We start from the raw sequence: 23,385 nt of genomic DNA on the forward strand, positions 1-23,385 counted from the left end.
CTCTGTTATAGTCCTTAGATAATATGGGGGTCATCATTGCCTATAGTAGGATAATATTAAATAATATTTTTTTAAAAAATCCCCATCACTAAGGGATGTTATATCCTAAGAATGGAGGTAGCATATGGAATTTGTTAAATCATTTGCTTTAAAAATGCTTACAGAACACCTGCAATTACTGTGCCTCTGTACTAGGTTCTGCTCTACAAAGTTAGGTAAATCATAGGGCTCCTTGAAGAGCACTGATTTGCTCCTCCAGTCTTAAATGAGCAGCTATTTACTCTCTCCACATGACTTAAGTAGGATTTTTCTTGAAGGTGAACAGATTTCCTAACTACGAGCTCACCATCATCCAGGATAAACCCAAATTTCTCAGCTCAGACCACATAAAGGAGAAAGATAGAGATAGGGAAATGCAATAGGACAATAAGGGATGAGGAAGCCCTGTCCACACCAGAAAAAAGGAAATGAAGGAAGGAAGAACCAGGAGAGAATATGATATTTGTGAATGTTTGTCTTTTCCTCAAAGTCTAAAAACTAAAATTTTCATTATATAATGATTATTTTAATAATAATAATAATCTAACCATATACTAATATTACATAAAATATCATATTATGTTATAATTGTTACATAATGGAAGCTTTGGCTTATTATACTATATTATAATATAATGCTGTTATTATAATTATATTATGAAAGTCTTATAGAAGACCTTTTTAGGTGAATTCATCAAAAAGAATTAACACTCACACTTCCCACCTTTGAATGGGTTACAGTTAGTTATGGAATAATTTCATCATCAAGTTCAAAGGTGGGACAAAACTGCTTCCCAATCTGAGGCCAGCGCCCACCATACAAAAGGAAACAGGTTAACACTGAAATAAGTGTACAGGAAAATTGATTGCTTGACACCATCTCTGCTTAAGAGGCAGGAAATTAGTGCAGCTCCTTTTATAATTCATGGTTGCACGTTCTTTCCAGATGAGGATGAGTGTGAAGAGGGCAAACACGACTGTGCTGAGAAGCAGATGGAGTGCAAGAACCTCATCGGCATGTACATCTGCATCTGCGGGCCCGGCTACCAGCGGAGACCCGATGGCGAGGGCTGCGTAGGTAAGCAAGTCCCGGCCCAAGCAGCTTCAAGGGAGTCAGGTGACAAGGAGTCTGAGTCCCATTGGGCAATGTGCTCTTCTGGGCCAGAGCCATCTTCCCTCTCTTCCCTCATGTCACGGTTTCCCTTGGAGAGCCCCTCGCCTCTTGCTTAACTCTCAGTTCCAGAAGCACCATCCTTCTGCCCCTCTGAGTGGGTCTTTGTCTACCTTCTCAGCCCATGTTGCTGCCAGGACTTGGCACCAGGTGTTTCCTCTACTTCTTTCCTTGGCTCCTATACTTTTTGTTGTTTTGGGGTAAGTTCTCTTCACACCACATTGGAATGTCTTTCTATCGTCCCAGCTTTGCTGTTAGCACCCTCACATTGAATGACAGATGTCCGGTCCCTCTGAACCAGGGAACAGCATTAAACCAGTGGGATCTTCCTCCAGAGAATCCATTCTGGTCTAGAGTGGGGGCCCAGGCACTGGTATTTCTTAAAGCTTCCTAGGTAATGTGGGCCCTCCACTGAGAACCGCAGCTTCAGACCAGGGATGGGCAAACCACAGCCCAGGGGGCCAATGCAGCCTGCCAGCCTGCCGCCTATTTCTGTAAATTAAGTCACATTGCAGCATAGCTGTAAACATTCATTTAGACATTGTCCATGGTTCTTTCATGCCACAACGGCACAGCAGAATAGAGGGAAGGCAACAGAGACCGTATGGCCTGCAAAACTTAAAATAGTATATATAATATAATAATACTATAATATTACTACTATTTGGAGTAGAAGTTTCCTGACCTCTGGTCTGAACAATCAATACAGGAGAAAAGTATTAGAAAGTTCTCACAAGTTTCCTTTCCACTTTTAATCATCAGTGATGTCAGAAAAAGAACTCTTATGTTGTCAGTTAAGAAGCTTAAGAATCTCATTTTCCCCTTACCCTGTAAAATACAGAATTAAGCAGTAATTGAAGAGGAGACTTTAAAAACACAGAAAAAGTATTTGTACATAGGAGCACACACCAGCTGTTCCAGGTTCAGTGGTTCTCAATCTTCTCAGCCCATGTTGCTGGAATCATTGGAGAACAGAGGTCCCACCCCAAACGCTCTGATTTAATGGGTCTGGGGATGGCGTGAACATCAGGATTTTAGCCTGTTTCCACAGTCCTGTAGCTGTCACCTTCCAGCTCTCTCGTCATGAGACCCCTGCCTCTGGGGCTCAGAACTATTCTGCATGACACGCACCGGAGCAAGTCACTTTATTTATGATCTTCCTAAAAAATCATCAGATTGGGGCAGCTGGGTGGCTCAGTCTGTTAAAAAATCATCAAATAATTCTAAGAATCTCGTTTATTTTAGTGCTTTTGTTTTTAACCTGAGAGACTAGATTACGATTATTTCTCAAGAATATTGTTGAAGAATTTACAATAAACATAATCTATATTGAATTGGAAGATTACATATAGGCCAATTCTCAGTTCAAACTCAGTTCAGACATTATTCTGATGAAGTATTATAATATTCCTTTAACATGTGCTGTCTTTTCTCTTCACTTGAAATAACCCTTTGGGAATCCTTCTGATGGACAGATAGAGAAAATTTTAATTTTATTAAGTGAAAAATGTATGTGTATCTAAAATGACATCATCTCCATCTAAGTATATCAAAATGCCATCAAGTATGTTTTTTAAAGGACAGAGGTGTACGCACATACACACATGTAATGTCTTGGCTTGTATGTGCAAACTCCATTTCTAGGATACGTAAGAAACTGGCAGTAACACAGGGTTGCCACCCGGGAAAGGAGTTTGGTGGCTGAGGTGTGGGACAGGAAGGGGTGCTTTTGCTGAATAGTCTTTTATACCTTTTGAATTGGGAGCCACGTGAGACGGCCATCTATTCACAAACTAAAAGACAGACTCCATTTGTGGGCAAAGGGATGGGATGACTGCTCTTGTGTTTGCTTTTTCCACGAACCCCGCAGATGAGAATGAGTGTCAGACCAAGCCGGGCATCTGTGAGAACGGGCGCTGCCTCAACACCCGCGGCAGCTACACATGCGAGTGCAACGACGGCTTCACCGCCAGCCCTACTCAGGACGAGTGCCTTGGTGAGTCCGGACCACAGGGAGGCTCTCGCAGCCCCGACCACCACGCTGGGAGGCCTGTCACCTAGATGTTTGATGTGAAATCATGGAAATTGTTAAAACTTGAGGCAGGTTCCTATTTTGGAAGTGACTTAATGTGATTGTCCTTGGGGCTCAGCACCACCCCACAGCTGAATTCTTCCTTTGCTAAATGTATCCGTGAATCACTTGTTTGGAATTTCTTTCTCCACTACCTTTTTGAGCCCTCGGTGCTGAGGATCCGTTTCCATGTGTTTTTCTGCTCCTCCATCTCGAGAGCATGACTACTCCTCTGTATTTCTGGGAGCAGAGAGAGTTGTAACCTTGCGGGGGCCACTTACTGAATTTCTTGTCTTGTTTCCCTCAGACGTCATCCTTTCTCTCTTACTGCTGCTTCCAGCTTTCCCTTCTCGCTTCTTCTCACCCAGGGTAAAGTGTTATATCCTTTTTGGGTTTTACATTTGACCAAATTCTTAATACTTTGTCATACTGATAAAAGTCCTAAAATCCTCTTTGCCATATAATGTCCCATCCAGACAACCGGGAAGGGTACTGCTTCACGGAGGTGCTCCAAAACATGTGTCAGATCGGCTCGAGCAACAGGAACCCTGTCACCAAGTCTGAATGCTGCTGCGATGGAGGGAGAGGCTGGGGCCCCCACTGTGAGATCTGCCCTTTCCAGGGCACTGTGGCCTTCAAAAAACTCTGCCCCCATGGCCGAGGATTTATGACCAATGGAGCAGGTACTTTCTTTCGTTCTGACTTATGACCGGTGAAGCAGGTAATTCACTTACAATCCAAAAGGGAATCTGCTTGTTTGTTTCATGACAAACAGTTGAAAATATGGAATCTTCAGTGTGGGCTTGGGCTGGGTCACAAACCCTTTATTATGGTATTTTAGATGTTCGAGGCCAGGTTGCTAAAGCTGTTGTATACTTGGGTTCCTTCCTTTGCATCACAAGGAGTCCCCAACTTTTTAAACAGAAGTTTGTTGTAAGTCAGTTATTGGTCACTCAGACTGTAAACTTTTTAGATGAACCATGGGGTAGATGACCACTGAATTCCTAGACTAGTCTACCAATATGCATTTTAACTTGTAAAATGGGCTGAAAGACGCTGCACAAAGGAAGTATAGATGATGCTGATATTCTGGTGATTAAAACACAGTTGCTTCTAGAAAAGCTCCAGCTGTTTTCACATGGGTGACGCAGGGAGGCTGTCGCGGCGCGTTGAGGCAGCTCTGGAAAAGACTGCTGGGGCTCTGTTCCCCAACAGCAGGGGCATTTGTCTCTACCCTCACAAACGAGAATGGAGAGCGTCTTCTTGAGCTCCTTAGGAAGGAACTGGAAGTGAGAAGGGTGGAAGGAGAGTAAGCAGGAGTTGTGTGGATGTTAGAAAGATATGGCTAAAGGTAGAATAACAGAAGTGGATGTGGGAAGACACAGAACTGGATGGGACCAGATGACTGAAAGCAACTGAGGTTTCTTTCAAGGATGTGAGAATGAGATGGTGGAAAATACTTCTTGAGACCAGGAAGGGGAGGGAAAATTTCATTTCAGAGGAAACTGGAAAGAATTAGGATAAGTAACATCTGTTGGTATAAAATGATTGTTTGGCAATCAAAGGCTAAGAACTCATTTGGTATTTCACCGCACCAAGCAGTAAGGAGATAGATGGGTCACGATGTGGAAAGACACTGGCTTTAGTACTCAATAGTGCATAGCAACCAGATCTTTCTCCCTGGGGTGGAGCTACCTTATCAGGCTGTAAAAACCAAACCCCAGGGATCCACCCCAGAGCCCTAGAGCTTCCCTGTCCAAAGGAAGTTTGGTCCCATTTCCCCAATATTATGCAATTCGATATTTTTCAGGATTAACTTTAAATACAGCAAAAGGAATGGGAGGAAACCTTCCTCCTTATTTTGGACATGCACTATTAGAAAAAAATGGGATTTTCTTGTCAAGAGTCTACAGCTATGAGCCATTTTTGAGATGTCAGCAGGAGGCAAGCTTAATGGCATGAGGTAGAGCAAGGAGCTGAATATGTCTGGGAAATACCAGTGTCATTGGACCCAGAGAGGAAAACTATACATTTAGATAACTATTTTTAAAGTGTTCCCCTGGCCTGATTAGTTATTATACTTCATTAGTTATTAGTGTAGTTATTCATTTGGCTTTCAGTACAATTATCATTACCTATGAAATTTATGTTCTCACCCCTTTGGTTTAATGTCTTAGGTGCATGAGAGAGTTTATTAGTATTTACGGTGAGGTCACCCCTACATATTGATGTTGCCCATTTTGTACTGTCTTTCTTATTTTAACCTCTGTTAAATTAACAGATATCGATGAATGCAAGGTTATTCATGATGTTTGTCGAAATGGGGAGTGTGTCAATGACAGAGGATCCTATCATTGCCTGTGTAAAAATGGCTACACTCCAGATATAACTGGAACTTCCTGTGTAGGTAAGTGCTCTGTTTTTGGTGTTCAGGTTTATTCTGAGTGAAAACTGTACATTATGGTACCAAAAATGTCCTCAAACTGAACATCTAAATAGCCTCTGTAATTTTATAGGAAAATCCAAGACAATGATCAAAGACTTCACAGAGTGTGTCTTTTCTTTCCTCAAAGGGAAAGTTCTTTGCTAGACCCTGTGGGTACTGAACATCATTTTAGATGGATAGTCACAAGGTATCTTTTTGATCATAGATCTGAATGAGTGCAACCAGGCCCCCAAACCCTGCAATTTTATCTGCAAAAACACAGAAGGGAGTTTCCAGTGTTCCTGCCCGAAAGGCTACATTCTACAGGAGGATGGAAGGAGCTGCAAAGGTAAAGTAGAATTTGTCTGCATCCACACACCTGCCTTCTGGGCAAGTAGTTGCATTCCCTGTGCATTTGAGGAATCCATAGACAAGCTGTCCACGGGCAACAGGTGGTTCCCTGGCATTAGTCCCTCCCAGGGATCTCCCTGCCACCTGCCTCCTATGGTGGATGGATGGAGGCTGAGGCCAGGCAGACTGTGGGGCTAAGGGGGTGTGCAGTGGCAACAGGAGGCATCCTCAGTGCCTGCCCCTTGGGCAGCCATGGGGACAGATGTCTCAGGTGGGACAGATCCCTAATTGATTGACTCCATAAACAGAATAAGCAGAAAGGAAGTAATCTACTCAACAACCATAGAGCCCAGGTCTCCGGCATTATCCTGCCTCAGCTTAACTGGTGCCTAGAAAACACTGTGCCCAATTAAGTAAACATTTTGTCTGGGTCTCTGGCCTGCTAAGGAGGGCCATTCCTGCCCTGAATAACCTTATCTGAGCCACAAATATCACAAAGAATTAAGAAACAGTAGAACTCTATGCAGAAATCCCTCTTCAACCAGAAGTTATCCTTTGCAAAATTCTGTTGGTGTAAATTTGCTCCTAGAAACATCTTCCTCAGCAGTAAGAACTTCACTTATCAACTGAATAGCACAAGTAAATCAAACTGAAGTGTGATTTTTAAAAGGAGGGATTTGGAGAAGGAAGTGTAGACCAGATGGCAGGCTAAGAGTTAGCGTGTTTCTACCATGAAGCCATGATGGAGTAAAAGGAAAGTAAGGGGAGTTGAACCGTGGGGTGGAAGTGGAGAGCAGAGGGAAGTAGGACCCTCAGCTGAGTTCTTGTACATTTGCTGAAAGGAGAGAGTTAAGAGACTTGTAACACAGGAAGACAGAATGAACAGTGCCTGAGGTTTTCCTATATGACAGTAAATCTATATAATCCTAGAATTTGGGGAGAGGAGGTTGAGAGACCTACTTAAAAATTCTTTCTTGATAAAAGTGTTGTTTACGGCTTTGTGCTTCTCCAACATAGAACTTATTTCTTCTTCTGTGGATCACAGTGAGCTCCAGGCAGTGTGAGGCTATAAGGCAGAACCATAAATTTACTCATGTAAATAGAGAACCAAATTAAAGAGAAAATCTCTCTCAGTGTATATATTATCACGTTTTTCCAGTGGGGGCAGAAAATCCTCAAAAAGGTCTAGCAATTAAGAGATGAAAAATGGAAATTAAATGTATAGTGGTAACAGTCCTTTCACAATGTATCAAACACACCAGTGATGCTCTCTTTATGGCTTTAGGAGTGGGCAAACAGCAATGGGATTCTTACAGATCCCATCACAAGTCCCTTTCTCCTGTTGTTCTCATGAGGTCTAGATCTGTCCCCATACTTGGCATGGAGGACTAAAGCTCAAACCCAGTGGTGCAGATACATATACTATTGAATCTGACAGAGAGAGGCGCAAAGGATGGCCTAGGGGAGATGTGGGACCAACACCTGCTCCATGAGAGCCGGGTAAGATCCAGAGTAGAGGAGAGAAGGGGAGACAAGATGTTCTTGGAGGTGAGAACAGCAAGTGTTACTGTTCTTAAGGTGGGGTAGTTAGAAAACAGTGTAAGAAACCGCTGAGCTGTCTCCCTCACCTGTGTGCAGGTAAGCTCCAGCAACGGCAGAACAGTACTCTGGCAGGGCTCCTTGGGTCAGTGATTTGTTGTTGTTATTGTTAAAAGTCAGCTGAAAGCTGGAACATATTTTGTATCTCTTGAGGTCTTTAAATAGCAATGGAGTTGAGAATGAGCCTGCAAGTTCCTGCAGTGAGAAAAGAAGCCTGGTCAAAGTAGAGGATTTTACTGAGACGTGGAAAACAATGTTGGGTAAATCCTGTAGGCCATTTTTAAATGTGCTATTAGCTTATCAGAGTGAGGGGTTTTTTTTTCCCCCTTTGTTTCCCCTTTGATTGCTCAATTTTGTTTTAGCCAAAGGAGACTCTCTAAGAAAAGAAATCAGTTTGGTTTGGTTGAACATCTCAGTTGAGCAGATTCAAAACAGTGAACGGAAAAGGGGGGCGGGGGGAAGAACTAAGCAAATAAATTAATTTCCAGCCTCAACATTTCTTTTTGCATTTCAGCTTGAATAGATCTTTTCAACGCTTTGGAAAATTTTGAGAATCCCTAATCTTTTACTTTATTTTATAGTTTATTTAAAATGTCACAATTTGAAATGCCTTTGTTGATAAATTTCTGCATTGCTCTAGCAAAAGTGAATTGGGGGGGCACCTGGGTGGCTCAGTGGGTTAAAGCCTCTGCCTTCAGCTCAGGTCATGATCCCAGGGTCCTGGGATGGAGCCCCGCATTGGGCTCTCTGCTCGGCGGGGAGCCTGCTTCCTCCTCTCTCTCTGCCAGCCTCTCTGCCTACTTGTGATCTCTGTCTGTCAAATAAATGAATAAAATATTTAAAAAAAAAAAAAAAGGAAAAAAAAGTGAATTGGGATTTCTTTGGATCCCCAAAGAGCTACAGTTTTTGGTCTACAAGGAGAGCACATTTCATCTTCCAAACATTTATCTCCTAGGTTCTTCCTAGCCAGGTGCCACCTGTCTATTCTGGCCAGGGTTGAGAGGGATAGGTCAGAACTCAGAACTCCTTCTGAGGAGTGCTGTACTGTCAGTTCGACCCTGATGCTCATCTTCCATTTCTTTATAGATCTTGACGAGTGTGCCACCAAACAGCACAACTGTCAGTTCCTATGTGTGAACACCATCGGCAGCTTCACATGTAAATGTCCTCCTGGATTTACCCAGCACCATACTGCCTGCATCGGTAAGTGGGAGACGAAAACACCCTAGAGGAAACGTAGCTGTTCCTTTAAGGAACTGTTTTCTAGTTCCTCTGCTGTTGGAAGACGACAAAAAAGTGAAAAAAAGACTATGTGAGTACAGGTACGTGTGTGCAGGTGTGTCTGCACATACCTGTATGTGAAAAGTTATTGGCCTTTTCTGAGTGAATCATCCCTCTCTCTTTTAAACAACACAAAGAGTGGATTTTAATTCTTTTCCCTACCCACTTGTTCTAGATAACAACGAATGCACTTCTGACATCAACTTGTGTGGCTCTAAGGGTATTTGCCAGAATACTCCTGGGAGCTTCACCTGTGAATGCCAGCGCGGGTTCTCACTGGATCAGAGTGGCGCCAGCTGTGAAGGTGGGTAGGGTTCTCAGCTTGATACTGCTGCCAGGTCCTGGGGGAAACTCTTCACCCTCCTCCTCTAGGAGATCTCGGAACTGAGCACAGGGTAGAACACCCATCTGAAGACGGGAACTATTTTGCTGGGTTGGCACAGGTGTCCTGTCTTAAAGACCCATCTTTCACCTCATGCTTGATCATGTCCATAACATGTGCCTTCCCCTAGTATCTCAGGGCTTTTTCTGCTCAGTGAGTAGCATCACCTAAGAGGCAAAAACTAGTCAAGAAAAATAGCTCAGTTCCTGCACTTGATTCATTCATATTCTAGTCATTGGATCCAAAGTCTTAAAAGGACTCCCCACATGTGGATTATAAGCATGAAGAATAACTCATCTGATAATATGCAATTAAAATTAAAAAATTTTTTTTTCAGGATTTCCTTTCTGTCTTGACATCTTTTAGTTTCTGATCCTGGCACAAACAAGCAAATACAAATAACTTCCACAGCCATCCCATAGAGTGCTCTTGGGCCTTACCTTCATTTCTTGGTCATTTTAATTTGTAGACATTAGCAGGAATATCTGGGTGTTCTTCTCCTTGGACTCATTAAAAGCTTCGGTGCACATATTCTTGACATTCTGGTGGTAGAATAGTTTTTCGGGGGTCAGCTGCCTCTCCCTTTAGCATGCATGTCAGTGCGGCTTCAGAGAACACCTGGGAAACCAACGCTGATGTGGCTTCAAGGCAGCTCTCCCTTCCTTTGCAGACGTGGACGAGTGTGAAGGCAACCATCGCTGCCAGCACGGCTGCCAGAACATCATCGGGGGCTACCGGTGCAGCTGCCCCCAGGGCTATCTCCAGCACTACCAGTGGAACCAGTGTGTGGGCAAGTAGTCTTTCTTTGGTACCACGATGAATCACGGTGGCCTCCACTGAGGCCAAATAGTGCTTTTTTTCTAGAAACTGGAAACCTGTCATTAGATCAACAGAGAGTCATTTAAAGCCCCCCTAACCTGGCTGAAACCAGAGGAAAGTCACAGCCTTGGCAAAACAGCAAACTGAGGGGGAAAAAAAATAATGATAAAGGATACTTTGAGAGCACTGGAAATGAAATGCCCCTAGAACTCCTTCACTCTCAGCATCCTCCTCCCTTCTGCTGCGTGCTGTCACTGTGGCCTTGTTCACAGCAGGGCCAACAAAATCCTGCCTCTGACTGAAAAATAGCCAGCCAGCCAGAGGTGATTTGGGATGACTTTTGGCCCACAGACACAGAAGTGGTTCCATTCAGCTCTACACACCCTTTGGGGCAGAGCGCAGGCAGCTGATGCGGGTAGTTTTTTCAGGTCTCTGAATTCTTTTGGAAAATTAAGGGAGACCCACAGGCTCATTAAACTGAAATTATGTCATTTTTTATTCCATACTGTCATGGGAAAAATACTCTTAATGCACATGAGAGAATTCCAACACGGTGAGTTTAGAGGGACCCCAGATTCATCCTGCCCAGGCTCTTGGTTTTACTAGAAAGACCTGAAAGCCCAAGGAAGAAAAGTAATCTGTCCTGAACCCTGTTCCTTTGTGACATGCCTGAGAATAGAACCTCAGGCTCTTAACTTCCTGACTCAGGGCTGCCTTTGAGGTGTTGTGTTCACTCACTTTTTCCATGTACCAAGTATCTACGCAGCACTGTGGTAAGCTTGGTGCTTAGGTGACCTGTTCTAGCTGTCACGCCCATGGGTTCAGAGCCCTCCTTAGCAAAGACACAAGGATTACTGCTTCCCTGGTGCTGCTCCACCTCTCAGTGCTCCACTTTACTCCAGAAGAAGAGACATTTGGTGTGTTTTCATTTATCAAAACTGAATCCCTCTCATTTGGTTTGATTCTTTCCAAGACAGTTTTGGAAGGGTGAGCGAGGTTGGCTAAAAGGATGCCAGTGCTGGAAGAGTTTAGACACTCCTTGATGACCTGCCCTCCCCTCCTCTTCCTACCTTCAGTCTGGGAGTAGTGGAGATGGGCAGATCATATCTTCATTGCCTAGAGATTCTACTTCGGCCCCCAGAAGGTCATCTCCTGGCTGGGAGTTCTAGAATAAATTGATTAAGAAGTTAGAAGAGGGGACGCCTGGGTGGCTCAGTTGGTTGGACGACTGCCTTCGGCTCAGGGCGTGATCCCGGAGTCCCGGGATCGAGTCCCACATCAGGCTCCCAGCTCCATGGGGGAGTCTGCTTCGCTCTCTGACCTTCTCCTCGCTCATGCTCTCTCTCACTGTCTCTCTCTCTCTCAAATAAATAAATAAAATCCTTAAAAAAATAAAAAATAAAAAATAAAAAAAAAAGAAGTTAGAAGAGGAGGCACCTGGGTGGCTCAGAGGGTTGGGCCTCTGCCTTCGGCTCGGGTCATGGTCTCGGGGTCCTGGGATCGAGCCCCGCATCAGGCTTTCTGCTCAGCAGGGAGTCTGCTTCCACCTCTCTCTCCCTGCCTGCCTCTCTGCCTACTTGTGATCTCTGTCTGTCAAATAAATGAATAAAATCTTAAAAAAAAAAAAAAGAAGAAGTTAGAAGAGGTTTGGGGGTTTCAATACCCAAAAGATACTAGCCCAAACTGGGCTCATAATTCTTAAGATTATGTCTTAAGATGTACAGCTGTCCACAACGAGCATTGCCTTTGGTCAGAATGGCTTCCCTGGAGCCATGCAGAGTGGATTTCTCGGACCAGCCCTTTCTGGATCCTCACTCCTGGGCTGCCAGAATTTCACTTTTAGAAGATGGATGGGTTTGGGGTCAAGGGCCACTGGATCTCATTGTCATCTTTTTTTTTTTTTTTTTTTTAAAGATTTTATTTATTTATTTATTTATTTATTTGACAGAGATCACAAGCAGGCAGAGAGAGAGGGGGAAGCAGGCTCCCTGCCTCACAGAAAGCCCAATGTGGGGCTCGATCCCAGGACCCTGGGATCATGACCTGAGCCAAAGGCAGAGGCTTTAACCCACTGAGCCACCCAGGGGCCCCAGGGTTTCATCGCCTTATGGAATATATCAAGCTTGCAGCTGCAGTTGGAGTTGAGCCATGTTGACCTAGAGAAAATTTGTAAAAGAGAGTCCATCCTACATTTTGGAATTCTTCTTGTGGTTCTCTCTTCACACCATGGCTAACACTAAGCAAGCCTAATGCTGCAACCTTTGATTTTAGAGGACAGAGTAGATAGGTGTTAGTCTTAAGATTAAGGAGTGTTTTTTGGAGAATCCAAGGCTGTTTCAATAAAGTTAAAATGTCTCTCTTTATAAAAAGGACACCCCACCCCCCAATTTTGAGCATTGACTGAGAGGAAAACAAAGATTTTGGAGTACAGAAAAATTGCTCTTGGAGCCATTTGCTCCAGGATGAAAAAGGTGGAGAGGGCAAAGCATGGGAAACAAGTCATGTTTGTACACTGATGTACAGGGTGAGTGCAGATTCTTTCCAAGCTGTAAACATTGACTATTTGCCAGTTTCTTATCTTAATCCCTGTTCTGCTGACCCTAGTTCCCTAACATAGATAAGCAAGTTTAATTTAAACTTTGTTAGATTCTCAGGGAGTTAAAAAAAAAAAAAAAAAGGAAAGTAAAATAGAAAAGAATGTGACAGGGAGAAGAGAGTTCTTAACTGGGATGGATATTTATAGTAACAGAGATAGATGCTCAAAGCTAGAAAGAGCCTTAGAGAGGATCTAGTCTGACCTCACTCTTAAAACATAACTCCTTCTCCAACCTCCCCGGTTGTCCAAGCTTCACTTGAATACCATCTTGAAGGGCATTCACTTTCTTGCAAGATAACCCAATTTATCTATAAAGAACTTTAATTCTTGGAAATATTTTTTCCATAGAAACGAACTGTTCCTCCTCCTACTTCTAACCTATTTCTGTCCTTTGGAACAATACAGATAAATAAATCTAAGTTTTATATCAGTGGGTTCTGTCCTACATATACAGACATGGGCCTTAGAGGTTTTATCTATCAGAGTCCCGTCAGGAAACCAATGGCTAAGCCCAGCCCAAAAGCACAGGGCAAAGGAGAGGAGCGTGTTAATGCTCCAGGCACGTCAGTCTCCAGGGGCTGACAGCAGGTGAAAAGTCTAGAGATAGACATGGAGGGGCAAGAGGAAAACATCCAGCCCAGGGATAGTCTTTACACCAAAGTGATTACCCTCTGTTCCTCTTTCACTCTTGGGTGCCCATGGCCTCCACTGGTATCTTACACACTTCATCTCTGATTTAGAGCAAGGGGGAAAAAACAAAGACAACGGCAGATCTAATTACCTCTGTTGTAGGAACCCTGAAGCCTAAATGACCTTGGGTGGATATCTGGGAGTCCCTGGATATAAAGAATTCTCAAACAGACCTGTAGCTGGGCACTGAGCCACAGCAGACAGCTCAGTGAATGGCTTTCTTATTGTGTATCTATTCCTTCCACACAGGAAGGAAAAAGGAAAGGGAGAGAGAAGAGAAGGAGGGAGAATATTATACATATGGAAGCACCCCACCTCCACCATTTTGACCCACCTGTTTTTCCAATTTTTAAAACAGATATTTTTGGAGCGTCTAGGAGCCTCCGTCAGTTAAGTGTCCAACTCTTGCTCTCAGCTCAGGTCTTGATGTCAGGGTCATGAGTTCAAGCCCCACACTGGGCTTCGTGCTGGGTGTCGAGCCTACTTTAAAAAAATATATATATATATAAATATAAATAAATACAGATGTTTTCTTAGAAACAGATCTGTTTTTTTGTAAAGGAATCTAAAAAGGTAAAACCAACAAAAAGACAAAAGAAGTACCAGTTTAAATGGTGCAGAGTCTCTTGAGAGACACTGGCACGGAGGCAAGCACGTGGCTTCTGCAATCAGACAGCCCTGGGCATGCGTCTCGGCCCTGCTGCTGCTGCTGGATCTCAGAGGGGCTCTTGGAGCCTTGTTTTCATCATCTGTAAAGCAGGGATTATGACACCTACTGCCCATGATTGTTGGGAAGGTCAAGGTACTGAACCTTGTACTCTATCATGCAGTGGGCATCTAATAAACCTTAATTACATTCCCCCTCCTTGCTTATGTTGGAAGCATTTGCTCAGTGAGGCGAAGGCCAATCTGTATGCAGTCAAATGAATATATGCATGAAAATGGGCTACAGCGATTAAGGAATATTTTACCAGCAAGCTTCCAGCCTGCCCTACACGTCAGGCCTACGAAAGTATATTTGAGATTTCAGAAAGGTATAAATTAGAAATAGTGAAATACTCAAGATTTTCTCCCTCAAGTTGATTTTTTAAAGTTAGATTTCTTTTCCCTGCTTTTTACTGTCAGACTTGGCAGGTCCCTGTGGGTAGCCAGTCCTGCAGCATCTGTCTCTATTGTGGGTTTTTTCCAATTATTGGTTGTGAAGTCTGCTCTGAATGTCTTCCAGCCATACTTTGCTTTAGACATGGCCCAGACACTCTGGGCAGGAGGCTGGTTTGGATAAGGAGGGGGGGGGGCATTCAGAGATGGGAGCAGACATACCAGAAGGCACTATTCATCCCCAGGACAAGCACCTGGGGGCTTTTGCAGATTTTTGAAAAGGAAGTGCAAGTGGGGCAGACACTTCTTGCAGGAGGGCAGCCCTGCCAGCCGCGCTCATCCTCAAGGAGGAGGACTGGGAAAGCGGCCTCCGGGAATACAGCTGGTCCCTGCTTTGGAGACAGCCCTCCTTCTCACAGAGAACTGCAGGATGCCTTCCCTCCTGCCCTGAGCCTTGAGCCTTAGCTAGGAACCAGCCCCTCGTGCTTCACGGGAGGCTCGTGTGGGCTTCAGATGAGACCTGGAATCTGACGCCCTCCGAACGCCACGCTCTAACGCTCTCCACCTGCTGTGTTTGACCTCGCCTTCCACGTTGACTCCCCGTGTGCCAAGAGGCCACGTCCATTTCCACAGTGTGCTCGCTCCCCCCACCCCCTCTCTCGCCCTCTCTCTCCCCTCCCTCTCCCCACCCCAGCCACCTCAGCCTGCCCTGCCTTCCCGAGGAGTGGGAGCGGAGGGCCAGCTGGCTGGCAGTCCCTGGTGGAAACGCCTGGTGTGTTCTGGCTTCCCTGCAGATGAAAACGAATGCCTCAGCGCACACATCTGCGGAGGAGCCTCCTGTCACAACACCCTGGGCAGTTACAAGTGCATGTGCCCCGCGGGCTTCCAGTACGAACAGTTCAGCGGGGGCTGCCAGGACATCAACGAGTGTGGCTCCGCGCAGGCGCCCTGCAGCTACGGCTGCTCCAACACGGAGGGCGGCTACCTGTGCGGCTGTCCGCCGGGCTACTTCCGGATAGGCCAAGGGTGAGTGCCGCTGCCCCTGCTCGCGCCAGGGGGGCGCTCCTGCTCACGCCGGGGGTGGGGGGGGCTCTCCTGCTCCCAGCCTCGTGAAGTGGATGTCACTCCTGACGACCCATCCTAGCTGAGGAGAACCATCCTTTTTGTAATCCTAGAGGTCATTGCAGTTAGCTCTGCAAAGGTGTTAGGCTGTAATTCACAGACTATGAAACTCGCTGTAAATACCTTGATATAGGTTTTCTCCATCTCGTTCTCTTGATCTTCTTGTTGAAAATGGATTCATTTCTCCAGAAACGCAGGGGCCGACCCAGACCAGAACAGGACGCAGGGCACATTCCTGACCCATCCTCCTCCTGGGGCAAGCAGGGTTCGGTCTTGACTGAAAACGCCTTGTCATTAGAGAACATTGTTATGTTAGGATCAATCACAATGGTATCTGGTTTTAATGCACACGTTACACCTCAGATTTAAGTTTACGTTAACAATTACCAAAAGAGTATGAAACAGGAGCTGAAATAATTATTGTATTCTCCAGGCAGAACACTTCACCACATTGTAGATGTGAGTGTTGGGGAAGGCAAGACATAGTTTTATTTTACTCAGTAATTTGAAAGTTTAGTGGTAAGTTTTCAAATGTAGGTCTTTTTCCCTGCTGACTTAATCGAGACTTGGAGGCCCATCTACTTTTGTCTGTCTTGTTAAGGATTTCAGTTTTTACCTTTTTAATTAGGAACATACAGACATGAAATAGACATACACGTCACACAGTCACACACACACAGACACACCCCACAAAATCACACATCCCAGAACACACACATACGTGTATATATAAAACTAACCTAGTGGCCTTTGATTTCTCAACACACAAACATCAAGCGACTCACTTTGGGTCTATATAGACTTGAAGGTAAAAGAATGTTTCATGGGAAGTACACAGAATGCCAGCAATAGGACACAAATTCCCAGATGTTTGTGTCTGGCTCTCGGTAGACTCATTCTTCATAAGTTGAATGCCAGAACCATTTTCCCAGCAAAAATTATGACAGTCCAAACTGGCTTCTGGCCAGTGGGACTTTGTAGTCACACTTCTTGTAAGTGGTGTTCCAGGGATATGAAAATACTGGAAAGGAGTTCTGAGAAAAGAACCAAAGCCTACAAATTTGGGGTTTTCCTTCCAATAACTTAATCATTTTGCAAATGTATACAAACACACACACATACACGATGAGCATTCATCATTTCATCCATTGTATTGTTTCTGCACGTTTCATGCTGCTCTTAAGACAGAGGAAGAGAAAAGAAAATGTACTGGGCTCTGGCAGGATTGCAGAAAATAGTAGGAGCCCCTGAACTGCAAAACACACAAAAAGATCCTGCTTATTGGCATTGAGGGCATAAAGAAAAATGGATTATAAAAAACGGGCCAACAAGTATAGAAAAAGAGATCAATAATTGTTCTTTGTTCTGACCCATTAGTAGAAATCTACCCATTTATAACAGCTTGGGCTTCTCCGTGAATCACTAGAGTGGACCCTGCCCCCAAATAAAGACTCCTTAGGATCAATGAGATATTTCAACACATTTTGAAAGAGGAGCCTGGTAAATACATTCCAAGAGGCCTAGGAAATAGTAAGCAGAATAACAAAACAAGGTACTTGTGAAACATGCAAGCCTCCCTCTGTAACTTGGCTTTGATAACTGAAAGGCAAAGAAAAACAGCTGAACTAGTTCTCTCTTGGGCATGGGTTTGTTTATCCGGCCTCACATGAGTCAGAGCCAATGGCCCTAGTGGTTTTGAATGACTTGAAACAATTTCCCACAGTTGGGTTAAGCTCCCGTGCTTGCATCTTATACATTACACATCTTCATGGCTTGTTTCTAAGTCAACCTCACTTCTACCTAGAACTTTCCTTACACCTTCAGTAGCTTTAGCCAAAGCGCGTGGTCACCTAAGAAGAGAAGCTGCTCAGAAGCCGGAGTGGTGAAGGCTGATGATGGTGGTGGCGGAAGGAGAGGCTGTAGCGATGCGGTCAGGGAGGCAGGAAGAGGGCAGGGAGCTCCACGGCGGATGCTCATACCTTTCTCACTTTCTGGTTTATAAAAGGAAGACATTTTCCTTTAACCTCCCAAGTCACATGGTCTCCCCCTCAGCTCCCAATCCTTTCCCCATTTCCACTCCATGTCCCCTCCCTGTGTTAATGGAGCAAAACACCTGCCACAGTCGGGTTCAGAAAAGTAGGGGCAAATCCATATGCAACACAGGACCCAGAGAGATAGTAGAAAGAAATCGACCAACCCGGGGAACTGGCTCTCCGAGCCTACACCCAGTGGACTTCAGGGTGGCTCTCGGAACCAGCGAGTCACCTAGTAGACAAATAGTCAATGGCTAAATGTCACCCGGTGGGGTCCATGCATCACTGGAACTCTTGGTGGTCCTCCCTTATCTCCCAGTTCTAATGAAAAGGGGCCATGCCCCTCTTCCTCCACAGGCATTGTGTTTCTGGAATTGGCATGGGCCGAGGAGGCCCAGAGCCTCCTGCCAGTGGCGAAATGGATGACAATTCTCTCTCCCCGGAGGCCTGCTATGAATGTAAGATCAACGGCTACCCCAAACGGGGCAGGAAACGGAGAAGCACAAATGAAACAGATGCCTCCAACATCGAGGTGGGTCAGAAGGTGGTTTCTCCTGATGTCTCCTGTTGCAGAAGGGCCTTCCAGATGCCTGTGGTTTCCTCCAAGGATGTTTCAAAGTGTGAAAAAGCTCTCTGGGGAGAAAATCCAGACATTCCCTGAGCTCTAGGCTGCATTTTACAAGAGTCTGTGGGACTCTGGATTTTCTTGCTGCTTTTAGGGAGTGGCCATCTGAAGGTTTTCACATACTTGCTCATTTCCTCTGTCTCGCCAAAGAGAAAGTCAAACACCCACCCAAAGTCCGCTAAAAGGAAAGGTCTGAGATCCAGGACAGCAAGTGGGCAGAATAGTGAAGTGACATAGTGCTCTCTCCACGGGGACGCCAAGTTCTGAAAGCTCAAGGCTCCTCTACTGAAAAGAGCCATGTGGAGTGTGAGGGAACTTGGATTCTAGACAAAAACAACATGGAGCTCAAGCAGCCTGGTTTTCTTTGCCTATGGCTGCTGCAGCCTTTCAGTCAACTCAGAACTGCACAGATATTCTCCCAGACCTCTGGCTCCAGGCCCGGAGAATCCGGCACATGTGGTCCCAGAGAGGCCAGCAAGCAGCCAGGTGAAAAGCATTGAATATTAGCAGATCATCAGAGTCAGGAAGTAGGTTCCTAGGCGTGTCCTTCCGAGGGGATGGTTTTGCGTCAGTGAACAAAATTGAAATAGACTCGTTCTTTCTTAGCATCGGTGCTGCAACCCATCCACTGTGGTTTGGGAAATGAGATAAGTCTAGGGAAAGAAAACGGTCTATGAAAACAGTGGTTTTCAAACTTGAGTGTGCATCTGAATCATCTGGAAGACTTGGTAAGCCGGATTGCTGGGAAATGCCCCCGGGGTTTCTGACTCCGTAGGTCGGTCTCAGGTGGCGCCAGAATTTGCGTTTCTGACAGGTGATTCCCAGGTGACGCCGATGCTGCTGGTCTGGGGAGCACACTTGGAGATCCGCCACATTAGAAGACCTCCGACTACTTGACTTCAGTTTGACATCTTGACATCAGTTTAATTTTTTTTTACTATTATAAATATGTGCTAGTTTAACAGATCCACGACTTAAATGGTGTTTTATGAAAACAGGCATTTTCGACACAGTATATCCAACGTGAGCAGGAGGTGGTACTAGTGTGAGATTCGAGTCACTTTTTCTTTAAGATGAGAAGTAGGTGACATACTTACATTTTATTTAATGCATTGTCATGTGTCTTTCCAGGACCAGCCTGAGAGAGACACCAATGTGAGTCTCGCAAGTTGGGACATTGAGAAGACAGCTGTGTTCGCTTTCAATATTTCCCACATCAGTAACAAGGTCCGAATCCTAGAGCTCCTCCCTGCCCTGACAACTCTGACCAATCACAACAGATACTTGATTGAATCTGGAAATGAAAATGGCTTCTTTAAAATCAACCAAAAGGAAGGGATCAGCTACCTCCACTTCACCAAGAAGAAGCCAGTGGCTGGAACCTATTCATTACAAATCAGTAGTACTCCACTTTACAAAAAGAAAGAACTTGATCAGCTAGAAGATAATTATGACAAAGACTACCTCAGTGGTGAACTGGGTGACAATCTGAAGATGAAAATTCAGATTTTGCTTCATTAATTCACCAGACAGAGACCAAATAATTAAAAAACAAAGATAGATAGGTAGAACGGAATTTTCCCCCCAATCAGAATCTTCATATCATAGGTACAATCTTTCACCAAGTAAATTTCTATAAATAAGCACTATTCTTGTAATACAAAAAGCAAGGTACAGGTGACTACCCTAGTTCCAAACAACCACTTTCTCAGGCTTCTCATGTGTGTAGCTGAGCTACCTTGTCATATGTGTTGATTCTTGAAAACTGGGACACGTATTTTCACTGGGGGTCAGCCATTCATGCTGACATGCCATCCTTCTAGCAGTTTACAGGAATGTGCTTTCAATCGAAGGACCGTTCTGTTTTTTCAAATTTTTAAACTTTGCTTCTCCAAATACAAATACTAGGTTGGCCAATTATAATATCCATTTGGTGCTAGTAAATTCTCAAACTAGATTTATAAATGCACTGTAATATTTACACAACTTAGAAACCAAAATTACCAGTATTCAGTTCAAATACTCCATTAATTTCAATCAACCAAAGTTAGTTCAGTAGCTTATCTCAGTTATGAGTTATAATACATTACATGTAAATTAAGTGTGTGTATACTGTAATCGTGCTATTTTTTATCATTGAAACATTTATAAACTAGAATAATAATGCCCTTAATGTGAGGGTTTGTAATGGTGCTTATTAAGACCAAAGACTTGTTAAATGTATACACCAAGTGGTAAGGAAATTTCCGTGACTGGCCCACACATGCGTGGAGGTCTGGGAGGACAAAGAACCAGCCCCGGCAGCCAGAGGATCACCAGTGCACCCTTCATCACACCCGTGCAATATGCCAAGATTCCCCTCGATCATTCCTGTCAATAAGGGGTCCATGTCATAAATGTCACAATAAAACAGTCTCTCTTTTTTTAGTGTACCCTTGGCTTTGTGTTCTTGCATGGATGTGGGATTTGAGGAGGGGGGTGGCATTCTGGAGGCTAAAGTTTCCTGAACTTAAATTATCCTGGATGTGGTAGTTACAGCTTTGAAAGGTGCCAAACATATAACCACTAGCAAAAAAAATTAACATATTGGAGTTAGTACCTTGTTCTGTTCATTAAAGACAGTGGAGTTATTTGAGCTAGTCCCTTGTTCTGTTCATTAAAGACAGTGGAGATATTTCTGGCCAGTAAGAAATTTAGATTGTAGCCTCATTTCTAAAACATGACCTAATTAATCCTGTGACTTTTAGACCACTAGATTTAAGTATTTTAAGATATCAAGTTCAGTCACTGTCTTAGAGCACATGGGTTTCATTATAAAAGATTTATCATGCCCTCCCCCCTCAAATATACAGTGTTGGCAAGCCTTAGGTGCTCCATCCTTTTTCCCCCTAAACATCTGCTGTTAGTCAGGGCTAGTCTAATTTACAAAAGGAAATCCCAAATTGAATCCAACTGAATGCTATCTAGCTCTTGCTTTTTGACTGTCGTAATTTGAAAATGCTGTTTGAAGTGCAATATCGAGCATTTAACAATTAAGTTCACTGAATTGGTATGAAATAATGCTTACAATCCCCAAGAACAGTAAAGTGAAGGGTGGCGAAAATAAAGGTGAAATAAAATTGCTGCATGAAGGGGAAAGAAACCATATAGGACAAAGGAAAATCCTCTCAACATCTTCAAAAAGCTATGCTAAAGATGGTGGAGGAGGTCTGTTCGATCTTATTCCAGAAGGCAAAACGGAGGTTTGTTGCCATGAAGTTCAGTTTAACATACATCTTCCTAACTGCCGAGCTGCCCATTGAGGAATGGATTTCCTTGTGATGTGGTGAGCTCTCTTGTCGCTTTTTGGAGTGTTCTAGTCTAGGCGTAATGACAGCCAGTGGACAAGGATGCTTTCTTCTCCCTTAAAGGCCATGAACATCTTGAAGTATTTTTTTGTATCTCTTATTTTACCATCCAAAAAATCTTGCTTGTAATAGGTGCTAAATAGAAATGAATCAAATGACTATTTTGGAAGCAATTTGTACCTTGGTTGGGAAGTGAAAATATGACTCAAAATTTCCTTCTAACTCTGTGCCTGTGGGTCTATGATGGAAGTGTACTAACGTTGTTAGAGAAGAATATATAGCACATGGTAAACAACAGTTTGCATTTGGAAAACGTCTTTGATAATTTAACCAGAACTGCATTATATTGAATAACGGATTTTCTTTTTAACAAACAGCAGAAGAATATAGAGTTGGCACAGGGTAGATCACTTTGATATTTTTAATAGTCTCGGTCTGGATTTTATTTATTTCAGAGCCAACAATTTTCAACAGCATATTTTCCATGTTTCTGTCTGTAACAAAACATTTTCCTCATTGTTCCATTGTAAATATTCCTCTTGTTGGAACCCTTTTGAATCCTGAGATTTAAACCTGTACCTTTTAATTGTCTGTGACCTTTCGATTTTACTTCCAGTGGTTGACGAACTTGGTTTTGTAAATCTCTCAGAAGCTTGAAAACGTCTTGTCTCTACCCCTCAGCCCATTTCATTTGCCAATAATTATTTTGTAAGTAGGGTTGAAATGAACTCAGCTGGCCTTGTGAAATGTTTAAACTTGCACAAACAACTACATTTTTGTTCAACAAATAGCACTTTACCCAGCCAAAATTGCTTTGGACATTGCCATTACAAATACTGTTAAACTTCAGAAATCATGTTTGTAAATTAGATGAGCCAAAATAAAGGACAATTAGGTTGATACTATATGAGAATACTTAAAGGTTATATATCTATAAACTGTTAGAGATTTTTAGATCACCACTTTGTTCACAGAATGTACTTTATTCTGATTCTAACGTAGTTGTTAGAGATATATCGGAAATGTCATTATTGCATGGTTTAAGGATCTTGTTTCTAAATGCTAGAAGACTATTGCTAGGAAGATTAGTCTTCACATACAGACCTGAAGACAAAGTTATTTCCCCCTTCCCAATTTTAAATAACACTTTGTAAAGAAAAAATCAGCAGCAAACCCATTTATTTCATTAAACATTTTGAAACCCAATGTGAGCCTAACATTATATTGTTAGGAATGGATTCTCAGTATTCTGAATTTAGGGTTAGGGAGAAATAAGAAGGCTGTGACTTTGATTTTGCAGATTTCCATGTGTATCCATGCCTGGGCTCACTCACAGGTCTGGGTCTCAATGAAAGGTTCTGACATTCTCACAATTGTCTGTATAAACATGAGGGTCTTGTACATTTGACACCCGACATACATTTGACAGGACCTGGCAATTCCACAAAATTTGTTATTTCAGCTAACTGCTAATGAATCCAAAATGGTTTTTCTGGCACACAAAGTCATAAACCTCTTTTTAGGACATGGGCTGTTTTGCGTCCTGGAGCCAAGCCTGAATCATGACTTCTACGAAACGATGTCAATTTCATTTTTACTATTGGACAGGGGAAGGTGCATTCTTTTTAAATGAATGAAGCAGGTAAGTGGGTCTGACTTCCTGTTAGCTCAACTCTGCATTCTGTCCACTCTTGTTTTTTCCCATAGAAAGTAATATCCATTGTTACTTTGAATCC

General features: G+C 43.6%; 1 protein-coding gene across 1 annotated transcript in view; it reads left to right on the plus strand.

Annotated features, from left to right (window-relative positions):
- The window catches only part of FBN1 (fibrillin 1), a 233,354-nt gene extending 212,620 nt beyond the window's left edge, over positions 1 to 20,734 (plus strand). Inside the window, exons 56-66 of the mRNA XM_044231383.1 lie at positions 986 to 1,117; positions 3,081 to 3,206; positions 3,758 to 3,964; positions 5,563 to 5,688; positions 5,933 to 6,055; positions 8,743 to 8,859; positions 9,113 to 9,241; positions 9,990 to 10,109; positions 15,317 to 15,548; positions 18,035 to 18,209; positions 19,434 to 20,734. Coding sequence (XP_044087318.1) covers positions 986 to 1,117; positions 3,081 to 3,206; positions 3,758 to 3,964; positions 5,563 to 5,688; positions 5,933 to 6,055; positions 8,743 to 8,859; positions 9,113 to 9,241; positions 9,990 to 10,109; positions 15,317 to 15,548; positions 18,035 to 18,209; positions 19,434 to 19,823 — 1,877 coding nt within the window. The 3' untranslated portion in view covers positions 19,824 to 20,734. The remainder of the gene's footprint in view (positions 1 to 985; positions 1,118 to 3,080; positions 3,207 to 3,757; positions 3,965 to 5,562; positions 5,689 to 5,932; positions 6,056 to 8,742; positions 8,860 to 9,112; positions 9,242 to 9,989; positions 10,110 to 15,316; positions 15,549 to 18,034; positions 18,210 to 19,433) is intronic.
- Positions 20,735 to 23,385: the final 2,651 nt, after the last annotated feature.

Source organism: Neovison vison, chromosome 13, assembly GCF_020171115.1.
Source record: "Neovison vison isolate M4711 chromosome 13, ASM_NN_V1, whole genome shotgun sequence".
Lineage (NCBI taxonomy): Eukaryota > Metazoa > Chordata > Mammalia > Carnivora > Mustelidae > Neogale > Neogale vison.